Raw genomic sequence first — 18,568 nt, 5'->3', positions numbered from 1 at the left:
GATCAAAACAACAGTCAAATTTTTGAGGAGTGTAAAAGGAGGTTTGGGCTTATGGTGTGTGACTACTGGAAGGAGGACAAGTGGGTTAGGTTTGATGACATTCATTTTGGATTTTCCTCCCTCCAGAAGGAGTTGTTGTCCTTTTCCCCTAAGAAAGACTATGATGATGTATTCCTCTAGAAAAATGATCCTAAAGGTGAATTTACGGTTGCCTCCACCTATAAAAACACCTTTTCTCAAACCAACAATCCCATTTGGAGTAAAGTTTGGAACAACATTTTGATCCCTAAAGTCAACATTTTCTTTTGGCTTGCTTCTCGTAATAGTACCCTTACTCTTGACAATTTAATCCGAAGAGGCTTCAAACTCCCTAATAGATGTGAGCTATGCCAGAAGGAGGGGGAATCAGTTGATCATCTCTTTTTTCACTGCTCTTTTACCTGGGATATTTAGTGCAAAATGTGGGAAAAATGGAAAGTTAATTTGGTTATGAACAAGAGTATCAAGGATATTATTTGGCAATGAAATTTTCCAACCAAATGCCAAATTATCAAGAACCTTTGGTCTTTGACCCTCCCCATGATTTGCTGGGGCATTTGGAAAGAAAGAAATAATATGATATTTAGGGAAGCTAAGTGTAATACTTAGGTGGTCTTTGAAAAAATCTGCAGGGCTATAAAGGAGAACATCAATATTCCTCACAAGAATAATCAGCAATGGTTTGTTACTGATATCAATGATATGGAAAGAGACATCCTCACTGAATGGAACCTAATGCATAAGGTCTACAGATTGGAAAATAAGAATAGGAGAGATAACATTGTCTGGCGTTTTCCTGAATATGATTGGATAAAGGTTAATTTTGATGGGGCGGCTAAAGGGAACCCTGGAAAGGCTAGTGGTGGAGGAGTTATTAGAAATGCTCAAGGAATTTGCATTGTTGCTTTTGCTTCTCCTTTTGGGGTCCAAAATAACCATGTGGCTGAAGCTCTGGCAATGCTAAAGAGCCTCCAGCTAGCTCAGGAATTTAAATTCAAAAAAAATTGGCTCGAAGGGGACTCTTTAAACATCATACAAGCCCTCAAAGGTACAAGTTCTGTTTCCTGGAATATTACCAATTTAATTAAAAATGCTAAATATCTTTTAAATAACTATGTTAGCATTAGTATTACTCATACCTTTAGAGAAGGCAACAAGGTTGCAGATATCCTAGCCAATGAAGGGGTCAATTTGGAGAAGGATGTCAAATACATTGGAGAAAATCACATTAAAAGGGAGGTTAAAGAGCAATTATACTTTGATCGCATCAATGGGTCAAGTTAATCTCATGATTACTTTCTGGGGAACGATTTCCAAAGATAGATTTTGGGGGCGGATAAACTGTCAGATTATGAGTGTTTTTTGGCATCATTTCCAAGATCATATGTGTGCGAAAGATTATAGTAATAATCGCTGGGTTTGTGTGGCCATAAGCAGCAACTTCAAAACAACGAAAGAGTCTTTACATAGGAATTCCAGAAATAACAAGTTTTCAGAGTCTTATTTGCGGATTGTGAACCGTAGCAGTGGGTATCTTTACTTGGAGCTCAGAATGGGTGGTAACCTAAACATGAACAAGCCTCCAGGATGTAAAAATTGGAAGAGTGAATGAAAGGTCTGGAGAAGGCTCCACAGATACGGCTTCACTGACTAATATGGAAAAGCTTCACGGAAGCAGAAATTATGTGTCGTATGGTTTTGCTAAAAGCTGGAGTAACAACAGAGTCACCCTGTTCGGGGAGATTTGGCAAATCGATGAAAACATGGTTGCAGAGGTCACGGGTCTCCAGACAGAGGGGCTAAATTCTACAGGGATCGGAAGTATGCAGCTAAAACTTTCAAAAACTTCCCAAAGTCGGAGGATGAGAAGGGCAAGCTTGTGAAGAAGGACAACATCTCCTACTACACTCCCCAACAGGTAAAGCCTTTATGGCAAAAAGTTCTAAGGGTTTTAATGGAGTATTTGACTGTGGATGGCAGATTTACAAAAATTTATAACTATCATTTCGCTATTCTGAACCATTTCCGTCATGGGGCTAAAATATCTCTGCCCTTCTATTTAGTGTCCTCTCCAAATGAGAGCCTTGCAGACCATGCTAAAAAGCCTAACTCTTACCCTTTAGCCCACCAGGGGCTCATTCTGGCAATTTATGAACATCTAAAGGATAAGGCTAGGGCAACCAAGGATGACCCTTTGATCATTAACGCTCATATCTCTGAGAGCTACAAAGACTCTGACTTGAATGGGGATCAGCCCAACACCCCTACCCACAAAAAAAGGAAAGCTGAAACAAAGCATGAGGAAAAGGAGGTGCATTGTGATGAAGAAGAGGAAAAGGATAAGGACACTGATACTGAAATGGAGCAAAATAAGGATGAGAACTATGGTGAAGGGGAGGAAGGGGGTAATTCTGAAAACCCTCACTCTAACCCTAAGGGTTCGGAAAGTGAGAATGCTGCTCTGAATCCTAAGGAGTATGACAACCCAAACTCTAAGGAGACTGAACAGGGCAAGGACTCTGCGAACACCATCTTGGACAACGCCCGTAACTGCACTCTGGAATCCTTCAATTTCCAGAAATGGGTTGTCGAAAACATCACCAATATGCAAGGTAAGCAGAGGGAGCTGGAAGATAAGATTAATAAGCTGATTAAGAATTCTGACTCTGGGAAACAGAACGAGGATACAAAAAACAGTAAAGCTGAGGAGGAAATGGAGATGGAGGACTGGTTGGAGAAAGATCTGTTCAAAGGGGACCTAAAACACTTGGAGGATGTTATTAGAACTCTAAAAGAGCAGGTGGAGGAGGACAAAGACAACATCAACACCCAGATCGCCCATAATGAGAAGGCTTTGAAAAGCCTCATGAACCACTGCCTCCGGGTCCTTAAAGTTTCTTCCTAGAATATGAACGATTTGGTGGATCATTTGGAAAAGAAAAATCAGGATAAGAACCTGGTAATTATAGAAGATGCTCCAACCTCCAGCCCCACCCACCAGAACCCTAGACGCAGAACCAGGCAGACCACTATTGGGAAGGACACTAAAATGAAAGAGAGCCAGCTGAGACAGGAAAACAACGACCTGAGGGAAGCGGCCAAGGTGATGATGCTCTTGGTACAGAATGCTGAGGAAACTATGAATAGTTTTTAATTAACTTGTAATGCTGGGCTTGGGGCCAATTTCTTGCTGGCCTCTTGTTGTCCCTTTCTCTGCTACTGGTTTTTTTGCTGGTCTTTTGCAACTGTCTTGTTTTGTTTCCTTCTTGGATATCTTTCGATTGTAATCGGGTTTCGGGTCCCTTAAAACTTGTTTTTACTTAATCAAAAACAAAAATCATGTAAAAATAATAATATAAAAGAATATACACTAAATATAATTCAAATATAAAAAAATATTTGAAACAATTTTAAGATCCACAATAATAAAAAATATTTAGATATGAATATAAATTTTTAATAAACATGCAAATAATTTGAAAGACAACATGAATTTTAAAATTTTAATTATGATATAAACATATTACAATTTAAATAAAATTTATTAAAAAATTTAAACCATTTTAATTTAAACAAAAACAATGATCATTAAATTCAAATCCATTTCAAATCATGAAATATGTCAAATCTTTTGGTTTTTGTAGAGGTGTTATTTTATTACCTCAACATAATGTTTTTGAAACTCTTGTATACTACTAACATTGTTACAATCAGATTCCCTTCTATTATAAGATATCTTGAGCATAATTTACCTATATTTTTAAAATATAAATATACTAGTTTAAAAAACACTAAATTTAATAAAATATAATAGTATTTTCCAAAATTTACTGTTACTATTGTACGGCTTATTAATGTGTGCAAATATTTATCAAGGCTGCTTTGTCATAAAGTACTCAAAAGAGTTAACCCGTCGGGAAGGAAAAACAAAAACCCTTTTACCATTACCATTACCATCTGCGTCACAAAGAATGGAAACCTCCCGCGTTTTTACCATCGAACCCTTCCTCCGCTTTTTTTCATTAGGTCGAACGCAAAAAGTAAATAAAGTCGACGGAAAATAACTGCGAAAACCCGACGGCGGGATTTTATCGGGCGTGAGACTTCTGAATTCCGGTGTGGGGACCTATCGGCTAATTAACCTAAACCAAAAAGTAATTTATCAAGCGTGTGATTCCCCTTGCAAAAATATAGTCAACTACATTTAACCTAAACCCCTTCAAGTGCTCACTCTTTTCTGCTGGGTTTTACAGAATATACGGAACCATTTTAGGTTTCTGAGAAGGCAGAGGCGAGCGCAAATAATTATTAAGCTACGAGGTGAGTTTGGTGCATTGAGGATAATGCAAAGTAATGCACATATTCTCTAACTAGTTATGCCTGTTGATTGCAGGACTCTCTCCACTTGCTATTAATTTGAAGTGAGCGAAGATGCCAAAGCACTACCGTCCGCCTGTAAGTTGACAGTTTCTTTTGATTTTCGAAACTAAATCCATAGCTCCCTCATCATTTCTCTTATACATACCTCATACCGCCATTCCTGGAAACCATAGTTACCCGGTTCTGAACATTTCATTCATTTGGGTGGTCCAGAAAATTCAGAAAACTGAAACCTTCAAAAAGTTACAAAATTTCATAACACCTATGAGTAGATTCTGAAAATTTAAAATATATAGATATGTGGAAATGATAAAAAGAGTTTAAAATTTTTATAATATCAAAATTTAGAGTCATATCCATCAAAGTTTCAAGCCTAACTTAAGAATTGAAATTAAAAGTCAAGTCTTAAACATCTGCAGCATCAAAATCTGTTTCAGAATTATAACTAGAATCAGCATCCTGATGAAATCTTCCAGTAATTTCATTATCATCTCCTTCAAACTTCAAAGGATAGTTCTTCAATGCAAGGATGGTCGTTTTGTTTTTCAAGAGATTGTCTAGGCAATTGTGAATTGCTTTGAACAAACACAATATTTGAAAGTTTCTTGGTCCCTTGATGATTCCTCTTGTAATCATGGATCAAATTATGAGACTGCAATTTCTTTCACATACTGAACTGTAACTTTGGACACGGATTCTCATGGTTGGCTTTTGCAACTCTTTCGTAGAAGCCCCTTGAGTCTGCCATTATTTGTCTGGTTCCATCCTCATCTTGTTTATCTTTGCCTCCTTGAGATCAAACGATTTCTCTTTGTTCTTAAAACAATAAGCTGTTCTCCCCTTTTACTTCTTATAGTCATCAACTACCAACTTATTTATTGTTGCCAACAAGTCTTTTTTTAATCTCCTCTTCTCTATTATGGTCCACCTTAACTACATCAGAATTAAATAGCAAGTTTCTGCATGAAATTGACTATACAAAATGCCCCATTGCTTGCCTACAATGGTCCAAATCCACTGAACTTCTTTATCTTTTTCTAAAACTTTTTAAATCTCTCCCTTTTCTTTATCCATGCCTTCATGCACAACGCCCATACAAGGTTTCCCAGTATAAACATTTTGACAAGTGTTTCATATACTTTTTTAGATTTTTCACCCTTCCCAAAATGATTTTCCCAAGATGTCTGCTTCAACATCTTTTCTTATGGCTTCCTTGTAAAGCTTATAGTTTGTTCATTCATCACCTTATTGATCAGAAACAAGAAAAGAGATGCGTTACAGAAATTGCAACGTGACAGAAAATGGGGTTGATGAGTTTGTGGATAATGAATGAATCAGAAAGTGTTTTAGTATATCACATAAGTTTACATATTTAATATATCAATAATATAATATTTTAATTAATAATATATAAATATTAAATGTTAATAATGCTATTGCTGTAAAAGCTGTTTTAACATTGTTGATATGCTGGAATAAAATAAATTAGTTCTATTTGAGTTTTCCATGACGAACTTGCTTGATAGATTTTTTATGAAAGGGAAGGCAGCCCAGATAAATCATATAAAGCAGGAAAGAATTACCCTCTATTGAATTGGATTTATCTTTATGTATTTCATATGAAGATATGCATAAAGTGGAAGTGGGCCCTCAAAGCTGTAGTTTTTCATAGAATATCAATAATTATTCTTAATTATATATATACATAGATGTCACTAGAGGGGATCCAAATTTTTAGCTGGTTTTCTGAAATGTAGGGGAAGAAGAAAGAAGGAAATGCAGCCAAATATATTACAAGAAACAAGGCTCTGAATCGCCTTCAACTGAAATTGCCTGAGTTCCGGTAAATGTGGAATGCCTAATGTGATTTTTATGTGGAATTTCTCCTCTTGTCAATTTATTGACATGGTCATTGTGGTCTTACTATGGATGGATATATGGTCATGCAGGCGATTATGTATCCTTAAGGGAATCTTTCCACGGGAACCGAAGAAAAAGATTGAAGGAAATAACAAAACATATTATCATATGAAAGATATTGCCTTTCTTGCTCATGAACCACTGCTTGTGAACAGCAGGTCAGTTTGATATGTTATGATATTCAATCCTCTCACTATGTAGTAGGTAGCTGATTTACTTGAATTCAAAGTTCTTATTTTCTTTGAGTGCAGTAAACTTGGGATCCATATGTAATCCACATAGCTGAAATTCATTTCATTTTCTCTGTTTGGAATGGCCCCAAATGATGAGGATTTAATTATTGTTGGAACTTAGTGATTAAAATATCAACAAATTAACCAATATATAGGTAACCCTAGATTCCAGAAGAAGCAGCATAGCATTAACTGCAATGACATGGCTTTAGCTGCTTAAGCCAAATGATACAACACCTATGAAATACTACACATCTTTAGTACAATGGTCCTAGCTTATACATTATGCAATTAATTAAAAGTATAAATGCTAACAACAATGGCTTTTTTGCTTCATTTTGGTGGTCTTTATGAGCAATAGTACTCCTTTATTTTAGCTTCTGCATGCTTGCATTTATTCATATTTTCAATCTCAACTGATTTTCGGATTAAGCTATTGTCATGATGCTTTCCATTGATGGATTTACAAAATTGGCCAAGTTATTAACATCTTTCCAACAAGCATTCTAATTACAAAAAATGAGGTTTCTAGCAATCGATAGCTCTTTTGTAGTTTGACCATATTAATAAAACTATACTCCCAAGGGCTCATAGATTCAAAGTCTGAAATGTTTAAAATTTTTCTTTTTGTTTAGCAAGATAAAAAACATGATTTGAGTCCAAAGGAATGAACTAATGGTGACAAAAAGATTTGAGTCCAAAGAAGAAGAATTGAAAGAAAAATAATAAAATGCTTAGAATTTGTTTGAAAAGTTCTATATTGTAAATTTTTTATTCAAAAAGAATGTGTTTACAAAACAAGTGAAAATATTGGCCCTTTTGTCCCATGCTGGTCCCAAAATGCTTTTTTTTGGTAGGTAAAGAAGGTCAGATGGTCCCCAACCAAATAATTATCCAAATAACAACAATTTGCAAGAAAACATTTTTTACCTGAAAAATTTGTTCCCAAGAGGCTACTCTAGTTTTGACAAAAAAAGACTTAGAACAAAAGCTACAGAGACTGCTGGAAAGACATGCACATATAAACTGATAAAACAGAGATTAGAAATATTAACTTGGATAAATTATAAATGTCAAGTAGAGGGAGTTGCTTACAATGTAAAGTAATATAGTGAGATCACAGTGGAAGCAGAATTAATTCTTGGGCTGGTGTTCCTCACTGTATTAGGTAAGGCTTTTTTCCAGTAATCATCAAATTTGCTTGCAGTGCGTGGGAGTCTGGAGGAACCAAAAGATACCAAGAGCACTGGTTATCTGTGCATGGTCATTTCAGATTTCAAACCTTGAGAACAATATAACCCAATAGAATTGTTGCATTTGTTCTGAGACTGAGATTCATTGTGTAAATTGTGAAGGATCACATCTAGAGCATAAGATTTATCCTGCTTCAAAGCAAGAAATCAATAAACATACTTTTGGCCACCATTTGCTTGCTATGCTGATTCCTGGTATAGCCAAAGTCTGGAAGCACAAATTCCAGTGTATTAATGAAATCATTTCTGGCAGGATCTTTAACTCTGTGGTTTTCTGAAATATTCTAACTGTAACATATGAAGATTAAGATATTTCTATTGTTTTCCCTTACAAGTTGAACCCAAGCAAAATTTAGTGGAATTCCTCTTGAATACAAAATACGTACATAGCTGAGTTTTTCTTATTTGCAAGATGATTTCAGAAGTAATTACAAACTGATTTTTTTAACTATGGTAAATCGTATTTCAGAAAATTCATTCCAAATTGGCTACATACCATTGCAACTTCCAAACCATCTTATTTTTGACTCCTACTAGAGCCGGCTGGGAATTCTCCAAGTTTGGCGTAGTCTGGTTGAAAGGATGCAGACCACACACCTCCTTGTAGCTATTTGACCTCAAAAAGCCAGCTGTATATTCAACAATCTTAGGTGCTGTTCAAGCCATGCCTTTCCTTCTATGGCGCCTCAGGTGACTTTCCTATGCCCAGCGATGAAGAGTTTCCAGAGCTTTCCTCAGATTGCTCAATGACTGCAGGCTGCACCAATATCAAAGACCACGATTCTGCCTTCAAACATGATTCAATTCTTTCCTTATGCTGCTGCAGTGAATCTTCTGGGGTTGCATCCAGAAGTGTTCTTCCTCCAGGAGCTTCGCCCTGGTAAAAAGCTGCCCTTGTAGTGTGATGTTTGTTAGTTTATTGTAACTTAGTGAAGAAAATAAATAAGGATTCAAATCCTTATAGGGCTGGGCCCTTCTTCTCAGCTGGGTCCTATTCACATGTAACGTGTAGTTTAAGCAATTGATGTCTATAGGGCTGGGTCCTATTCCCAAATGTAACGTGTGGACAAGCAATAGGGCTGAGTCCAAAAGGTAACGTGGCACAAATTGCAAGATATGTAGACCCCAAATTGGGCGCCAAAGTGCAAAGTAGAATATGTAAAATAAAGAATTGGTTAAAGCCGACTTAGAAGACTTAAACATGAATCTTGTATATAAACAGGATTCATTCTGCACAAAAAAAATAAATATATATATTATCCATTGCTAGCCTTATGTGAATAAGCTTTCAAAGAGCAGCGAACTATCTTCTTGTGTCAGCGATTCATTCCTAGGAACAGTGAATTGTCTCAGTGGCAGCGAATCATATCCACAGTCAGCAAATTCACTCCTATGCTCTGTGAATGATTTGCATGACAGCAAACAGCAAATCTCGATAGTGCAGATAAGTCTATCAAGCTATTCCTTGTGCCCTAGTTTGGAATCTTCAGTCTGTTGTTCTTATTTATATGTTGCTTCAAGTGCAGTAAGCAAAGTTGTATGCTGATATTGTCTAAGATAAACTTGGATCTTGTTGCTGGGGTTTTCACCTCCAAGAGGGAGGTTTTCCCAGGGTAAACTTGTGTTGTGTGCCCTTTCTATTTGTGTGCTTTGATTCTTGTGACTGCATTATTATTTCCTGCTCATTACTGTTAATCTGATCACGAAATTCAACATGGTATCAGAGCCCTAGGTCTGTATAGTGATTGTGATCAGATTTGTGCTTCCTTCTAACCTGCTGTTCAAAAGTTTAGTCCCCGTGGCTTTTTATATCAGGTCTAAAGATAGGTTGGAAGGTCACACAAATTTCTCTTCTTGGAAGGTCAGGATAATGATGGCATTGAATGATCTTGTTGAATATGTTAGCAAGAATGCTAAGGAACCTGAGGGTGCAAGTGAGAAAGAAGATTGGAAGAAGGAGGACTTCCAAGCTCAAAGGATAATAATAGACTCCGTCAAAAATCATTTGGTGCCATCCATCTCCATGAAGAAGTCCGCCAGCGAGATGTTCTCTACATTGGAAAAGATGTATGAAGTCAACAATACCAGCTACATCCTTGCCTTAAGGAATTAGCTCTCCTACATCAAATTAGAGAAAGAAGAACCTGTTGCTGCTTACTTCATGAGAATCTCTGAGTTGAGAGATCAGCTTGCCAACATTGGGAAGAGCATTGAAGACAGTGACCTATCTATGCTGCCCTAAATGGTCTTCCTCCCTCTTGGGAACCATTTGTTCAAGGAATTTGTGCCAGAGTTGAGCTTCCTAAGTTTGATCAATTAATGGGAGATTGCATTCAAGAAGAGTCTCAGTTGACTGCGAAAGGAAAAATTAAGAACCCTTATGATGAGCAACATGTCCTCTTGGCTAAGAAGGAAGGCAGCCATTGGAAGAAAAATGATTTCAAGAGAAATAGAGATTTCAGCTTTCCTACCCCTCCTTCAAAGAAAAGACCAAGAGACTTATCCCACATCTGATGCTTCCGATGCAACAAGCGTGGCCACTTTGGAAGGGATTGTCAAATTCAGGATGAGCAAGAAGATGCAAACATAAATGAAGTATCAAATCCTCACAATCGTGAAGATTTCCTCTTTTGATCTATTGGTTTGTTGATCCATCCTTAAGTTAAATTCTGTTTTAGATTTAAGCTTGGTTCCAACCTGTTGACGTGTATTTTGTACACAATGATACACAGAATAAAATACCCAAAGGCATCTTATCCTCTCTTGAATAAAGTCGCTAACTGCTGAAGATTTCGCAAGAAGGATCAGTTAGGATGACTCCAATGTTCTTTTTAGTAGGGTCTCTACGTGTGGATAAGCACCAGTGGTCGTTGTGATTGCTGTGTCATCAAGGGGCCTTACGTTGCCAAAGATTTTTTTTGCTAAACTAAACAAGCTTTTCAAAAATATCAAAAGGATAGGGTTTGCAAGAGGTCTAATCTAGTCTAACCCTAAGAATGACTTGATGTGGTCTAGACTTGGTGAGATTCAACCAACTTCAATATTGCCATAAATTAACAACTCAATTGAAATTGATGCGATCTTCTAAGATAACAAATGATTTTTCAATACATCAAAAATCAGGAACACTACCACGAAGGTACATATCCAAGATACAACAATGATCGAAGTTTTGAGTGATTCCAATATCTCCAGTCGACCACGCAAGGCGTTCCTACAATCAGCAAGAAGCTAGTGGTTTGGAAAGCGAATCCTACCAAAGATCAAGTCCAACACTTTGTCCTTCGAATTAACACACTACTTTGATTGAGAGTGATTCAAGAAAAATGAACAACCATGAAGATAACCAAGAGAATTGCAACAAAACACCATAACTTCAATATTTTATTGATCTCAAAGCCATCATGTACAACAATTGTTTGAATTCCTTTCTCAAAACTCAATCTTGCTACAAAAGTAAATTGCTTCTAAACTCTAATCTCTAATGCATCAATAATTTCTAACTCTCTCTAATTTCTAATGATCAAATGAAATGAAATGAGGGTATAAATAGCATCCTCAATTACAATGAACGGTCCAGATCAAAAAGCAGATCAACGGTTAAGATCATGACAGCTAAACCCTAATTAGGGTTTGTTACAAATAGCCTCCTTTTTACTGAACAATATTAAATGCATAGCCAAATATTAAATTTGGCACAAAAACCTAGGAGACATAGACCAATGACAATTAAGATGCCATGTCATCTATAACAACGTTTCATCTAGAATCTTATTCCCTTTCCAATGCTCCTTTTTAGCATATGCAATGAATCTTGATACGATTCCTTCGATCTCAGCAATTGGAATCTTGGGAAGATTCTTCATGCTTTCTTCCAAGTGGATGACTTGATCAAATGCCTCGAGAAGAGCAGCGTCCCATCCAGGTTCAAGTTCCTTAGTCTTTTCAATCAAGAGCATGGTAGCAAACATCTGGTCCTGTTGCTCATCTGTGATATTAGCGTCCTTGCAAAAGATGACCTTGATTCTATCTTCTAATTCCTGCAAATCCACATCTGTCTCAACTTCGATCCTCCTGCCAAGAATGGTACGAAGTACCTCAAATACTCTGTCCTGGATCGGGTTGATCACCTCCTCAACATGGCTAAATCTAGTACTGATGTCCTCGAAGAGAACTTCCTTCATCTGGAGTAAGGTTGACCACTGAAGTAAACTGTGAGGTCCTCCATCCATGATCTTTTCCTGGGCTAAGACCTTCCTTGATGTTTGTCTGATTACTCGCAAGACAGGGATGATAACATCTTTGGTATGAGCAAAAGCGGCCACTGTTATCATTAAGTTGTGGATGATCTCAAGAAGCTGAATAGCTCGGTGAATGGTCTGCATCATCCTTGTTACAAATTCCATGGCGACTGTATGAGATTTAACCATCCAAGTACTCATACGCTGGACCATACTCCTGAATCTCTCGGCCTCACCAATTGATTGAAGGGGAAGTGCCTGTATGGGTGATCTTGCTGGATCCTGACGTCCTAAAGGCTGATTGAGATGACTGAAATATGTTCTCCATGCACCAACTTTTCTCTCAAGCTTTCTATTTTTCTCCATTTCTTCCCTAAGCTTATCTTTCAACGCCTCAAACGAATCGGTGGCATCATCTAGTGTCTGCTCGGCTGTGGATGGACCTAGCTCAAATGTCTCTATATCATATTCCTCTGCTAGGATCTCACCTTCGTACTTGTCCACGGACGGTGTAGCTATCTGTAATTTTTTGGATCCAGTCTCATCTCTAATCATCTTGGACATCATGGTAGCCTTCCTCTTCTCTGTTACTTCCTGGGAATGTCCAACAAGGCTCTCTAAATCAATCACATTGTCTTCGTCCTCGATCACAATCACCTTCGTTAATCTTTCCTTCAACCAATCCGGGATGGCCGATCTGGTTTCTTTAACCTATATCTCCTTATGCAATGCTTCTTCTTCTCTAGGAGGAGATGTTACCTCGTCATTGTTCTTGTCTTCATGTAACTCATAATCTTGGAGAGATCCACTTGGTGACCCTTGAGATGCCTGCCCTTCTTTATCATTCTGTACCATTGACTCCAGAGACTCTTCTACTTCAAGTGTCCTCTTCTCTTGTCGAGAAGATGTGCCGGATGAGCGATCTCGGTTGGCCCCTTGTTTCTTCTTGGAAGACTCTTTCTTCTCAGGTCTCTCTTTTCTCTTTGAGCCTCTTGGATGGAGATTGCCTTCACTTGCACTTCGAAGGTTGCCTTCGCTTGCATTTCTGGGATTAGGATTACCCTCACTTACACTTGCTCCTCCTTCAACTGGTTTCTCTTCCAAAGTGAAAGTCATAGCTATGCCTTGCTCTCTCAACTTCTGATGCTGCACATCAACCCATCTGCGAGTACAAGACAAGACCGGAGCCATCAAGGCATCTAGATCCACAACCTCGGGCTCATTCCAATCTAACCTTACTGATTTGCTTTCTCGATCATAGGATGACTGGAGATGTCTGCCACTGTCCTGAGCTTGGTCGGCCACTTTGTAAATCTTGCATTTCCTGATGAAATCCAAAGGCAATCTAGAATGCATCTTTCTTTTCACTTCAAGATCGTCTATGAGATTCATCATAAAATCTTCTATCTGAAACTCATGCTTAAACTTCCTACCGACTGTCTCCTCTATATATCCATGTGGATCAAAGCTTTCTCTCAAGGCAAAGAATGAAAAAGAATACAAAGCTAACTCCTTCTCTACGTCATCCATGGCTAAAGCATTAGGACATACCTCAACTGAATTGCCCAATATGATAGGTACCGGAACTCCATTCCCATGCCTGTGTCTGAACGCCTTCGCATAAGCTGCCATCTGTCTTGTTACCTCAAGTAACACTATTCTGTCTGTCGGATATCTCGGCAACATGTATGGAGGTGAAGGACATCCATGAACTCTGATATAAGTAAACTTCGGAAATTGGATAAACCAAGCACCGTACCTTTTTACTAGTTCTTGTGCATCCTGAGATAATCTGTTGTGAATCCCGCCTTGCAACGTCCTCGTGATGTTCATTGTGAAGGTATCATTAACTAACTTGTAGTTGCTTCCTGGCGGATGATGCAAGTGAACATAGGAATCACAAACTCTGACCTCGCCGGGTCCTCTTCCAATCACTCCTTTGTGAGGTAGTCCTGCGTACTCAAAACTCCTGATCAAGGCATAGATGACGTATGAACTCATGTGGAAGGACTTGGTAGCCTTGAGTCTCCTCAACTGTACGTCCAAGCAATGGCTAATCATTCTAGCCCAATGTATTGTTCCTTTTCCCTGAACTATCACCTGGATAAAGTAGAACATCCACTTTTCAAAGTAAAAAGCTTGAGGTGCACCTGTGACTCGGTTGAGCATTGTAATCAAATCTTTGTACTCCTCCTGGAAATCAATCCTGTGTGGTGTGTTCGGTATCTTGCTCAGGTGAGGACGACTCTTGAGTAACTAGTTCTTGTTGATGATGCTTAGGCAAGCATCTGGATCATCTTCGTACATGGACCTGGCTCCTTCTATGCTCTTGTAGTCCATATCTCTGTGCTCTGGAAGATGGAAAGCCTCACTTATAGCTTCCTCTGAAAGATAAGCTAAAGTGTTTCCTTCCTTGGACACGATCGTTCTGGATTGAGGATCATAATGACGAGCGCACTCGATCATCAACTCATGACACTGTACTGCTGGAGGGAAGCCGGCCGCCTTAATGATGCCACTTTCAATTATCCTCCGGGCGACAGGTGATGGCTTGCCAATGTAAGGGACCTCTTGAAACTTCTTCGTACTGAAGTTGCCCAAGTTGGTATCTCCAATGTTGCTCCATTTAGACACGATCTTGGTCTCCACTTCTTCGGTCTTTTGATCTTCCTTCATGAGAGCTGGACGACTGGTGGATGCTCCCGCCTTCGGGGTCGCCATAGCTACACAACATTTCATAATAAGAACTAGATTTTGCAATGTATGACATAGATTAGATTAATTTTAGGAAACTTCATGATAAGTCCTTGAGTTATCATTTCCTAAAAAACGATTGAGCTATTGAAATTCAAAATTTCAAAATTTCAAGATTTTAAGGCAATGACGATCAAAAAATCAAAACAAGAGAAGACCTCGCCATACCTCACTTGAGAGCTAACTCTAAAATGCAAAACAAAGAAATTCACCTAGGCAAAATCAAAATTTGAAGCTTTCCCACGTGATCTCTCTTCAAATGAACGTCCTCTTTAGTAATTCGCCACCTTTGGAAGGGGTCTTCAATGTCTTGATGATAGCAAATTCGCCTCACCTCCAATCAAAGTTCGTATTCCCCTTTGATGATATTCGCACCACTTTGAATAGAAACTCGCACTTCTCCCTTTGCTAAATTCACACTTCTCCTTTATGAAATTCGCTCCTCTTTGTCCTCTCAAAATCGCATATGAATGAAGGTGAAATGATGATTTGAAAACGAAATTATCACCCTCCCTTTATAGGCGCTTACCTCTCATTTACCTCTAGGCCGACTTGGTAATTAAAAGCAAAATAAGGCAATTTTAAAACAATTTATAAATAAAACCAAAGGCCGACTTTGTAAGAATTTAAATCCAAGCGCTCAAATTCGATTTTTCATTAAATTAATAATTAATTAATTAAATGCCTTTGTTTATTAATTCGATTTTTTTAAAAGGGCAAAAATTAATTAATAAATGCTTTGCGCTATTTTTTAAATGCTATCTTTAATTAAATTTATCGATTTTTAGCATTTAATAAAATTCAAAAATGATTTAGCGCCAAAACTTGGAGAGGTGGAAAGATACAAACCACATCGCTCTGGTCCCTGATTGAGGGACAGGAGCGAACTTGCATTTTAGCCTTGATTCTTTTGCCTTTGACTTTCAAAACCTCCATCTTCACGTTGAAACTGGCATGTTTGCTGGGAATTTCAAACTTGGTTAACTTGACTTTGTGGATGAGTGCCTTTTGTGACTAATATCGCCCTGGTCCCTTGATGAGGGACAGGAGCGAACTTCCATTTTAGCTCAATTTTGCGATCTTTTGACGTTCACTTCTTTTCTTGTCACCTTCCAAATGATGTTCTCGATCTTGTGTACCCTTGCTTTGTCATGATTTTGAAGGAAAATAAGTGGTTTGATGAAAATCGCCCTGGTCCCTGACTGAGGGACAGGAGCGATCTAGCATTTTGACTCAATTTGATCACCCTTTGACGTTTAACTACTTCTCATATCATCTTCTCAAGACACCTTAGACCCTGTGTAACCTTGTACGTCCTTGACTTGGCGTGATTTTTGAAGGAATTGGCTAGTGAAATGAATATCACCCTAGTCCTTGCCTGAAGGACAAGAGCGATTCTTGGTATCCAGGGCTCATCCTGAAGCAATATGTTTGCCATGACAAAAGGCTAACTAAGTATAGAAATCGAGTCTGGGATCTAATTGAAAGTTTTGATGCTTTCAATATCAATTCAATTTATAGGCATCGGAATCAAGTGGCCAATTCACTTGCACAGGCCGCGAGCTCATTGATTCCATTAGCGATGGAAGGATTAAAGAAGTTTACAATCGAGTTAATATCAGTCCCTTCAGTCCCAGATAACGTTACCAATTTCCAGGTTTTCGAAGACGACAAGCACATTCTAGACTTCCTATCCAGCACGGACGTCTTCTTAACACAGATCATAGATGAAGATGAAGTAGGTGAAGCTGAGTTCGATGCCGAAGGAGTCCTGAACTTAAAGACAAACACTATTCCGAAAGGAATGGTTGAATTAGAAAGGATCTTTGATCCTGACAAGTTGAAAGAAAAGAAGAATCACAGTGTAGAAGGCAATATGTGTGACGCGATCAATCTAGGTGATGAGACACAAGTTAAGAATGTTTTCATTGGAAAGTCCTGCACAGCAACTGAAAAAGATGGAATCGTAAGGAACATGAGGGACTTCCCAGATGTCATTGCATGGAGCTATGAAGATCTCAAGACCTACGACACTGCAATTATCACTCACACAATCCCGTTGAAGCCAGGAAGCAAGCCATTCAGGCAAAGACAAAGACCCGTCAATCCTTTGTTGGAACCACTGATATACCAAGAAGTGAAGAAGTTACTCACAGCTAAAATCATCTTCCCAGTAAGACACTCGACGTGGGTCGCCAACCTGGTACCTGTTAGAAAGAAAAATGGAGAGATCAGATTGTGTGTGGATTTCAGAAATCTCAATAGAGCGTCAGAGAAAGATAACTATCCGCTCCCATCATTAGATGAAGTATTGCAGATCGTCAATGGATCGCAGATAATGTCCTTCCTAGACGGATATTCAGGATACAATCAAGTCCTAGTCGAACCTGAAGATCGAATAAAGACTGCTTTCACCACCAAATGGGGAACATTTGCCTATAAGAGAATGCCCTTTGGACTCATAAACGCCGGGGCCACATTCCAGAGAGCTATGGATATCGCTTTCAGAGATTTAATTGGTAAAAGCATTATTATATATATGGATGATATCACAGTTTTCTCTAGGCAGAGAGAAGATCATGTGGACGATTTGAGAAGAGTCTTCCAAAGATGTAGAAGGTACGGTGTCTCCCTTAATCCGAAGAAATGCATATTTGGAGTCACAGAAGGAAAGCTTTTAGGACATGTCATTTCAGAAAAAGGAATATCTATTGATCCTGAAAGAGTGAAGGCCATATCTACTATCAATTTGCCAGCAAGCAAGAAAGAGCTCAAATCATTTTTCGGCAAAATCAACTTCGTCCGAAAATTCATTACCGGATTTGCCGAGATTGTCAGGCCATTGAATGAAATGTTAAAGAAAGATGCAAAGGTCGAGTGGACTCCACAAGCCAGGAGGGCATTTGAAGAAATAAAGACCGCAATCATGGAAGCGCCAGTTTTGATTAGTCTTGATTATCTCAAACCATTTTATTTATATTCCTTCGCTTCCGAATACACTTGTGCCGCCATTCTCACCCAAAGAAGTGAAGAGAGGGATGAAAACCCGATTGCTTTCATGAGCACCCCGTTGAAAGATGCAGAACTCAGATATCCAAACGTTGAAAAGCAAGCATACGCATTAGTAAAGGCAGTAAAGAAATTCAGACATTACCTCCTGAGAGCCAAGATTTATGCAATAGTGCCTGATGCGGCAGTCAAGACTCTTCTCATGCAAAATGAATTAGGAGAAAGAAGAGGAAAGTGGGTCGCCATTATCCAAGAATTTGACATTGAGATTCAGCCCATGAAACTAGTTCGAGGACAAGCCTTGGCGCAGACATTGGCAATAGATGGGCCAGGATTAGTCCAACAAATTTATGAATTAGAGGATGTCACGCCTGATGAATGGTACAAAGACATTGTGACATATTTGCTTAATCACAGATGTCCTGCTCATATGACACCTACACAGAAAAGAGCATTAAGATTAAAGTGTCAACATTACATGCTTCAAGGGTCTGTTTTATACCGTAAAAATTATGAAGGAGTATACCTGAGATGTGTTGGCAAAGACGAAGCAAAGCAGATAATTGAACATTTCCATTCCAAGTTTGGAACCGGACATGGAGCCAACCTCGCCACAGCTCACCAGATCCTGAGAGCAGGATATTACTGGCCTACGCTTTTTAAAGATACATTCAATCACATTAAGACGTGCCACACATGTCAAGTCGCAGCTATTAGAGAAAGAAATCCTGCCATGCCA

At 38.5% G+C, this 18,568-nt stretch overlaps 1 protein-coding gene across 2 annotated transcripts in view; it reads left to right on the top strand.

The window, feature by feature from the left end:
* Positions 1–4,009: 4,009 nt before the first annotated feature.
* The window catches only part of LOC131079602 (pescadillo homolog), a 71,652-nt gene continuing 57,093 nt past the window's right edge, over positions 4,010–18,568 (top strand). Inside the window, exons 1-5 of one of the 2 annotated variants that reach the window (XM_058017602.2) lie at positions 4,010–4,193; positions 4,293–4,359; positions 4,433–4,494; positions 6,177–6,262; positions 6,369–6,497. In XM_058017602.2, the coding sequence (XP_057873585.1) occupies positions 4,471–4,494; positions 6,177–6,262; positions 6,369–6,497 (239 nt within the window). In that variant the 5' untranslated portion in view covers positions 4,010–4,193; positions 4,293–4,359; positions 4,433–4,470. The other variant, XM_058017601.2, reaches the window with a different exon arrangement.

This window comes from Cryptomeria japonica, chromosome 9 (assembly GCF_030272615.1).
Source record: "Cryptomeria japonica chromosome 9, Sugi_1.0, whole genome shotgun sequence".
Lineage (NCBI taxonomy): Eukaryota > Viridiplantae > Streptophyta > Pinopsida > Cupressales > Cupressaceae > Cryptomeria > Cryptomeria japonica.
This window is presented reverse-complemented; position numbering and strand designations above follow the sequence as displayed.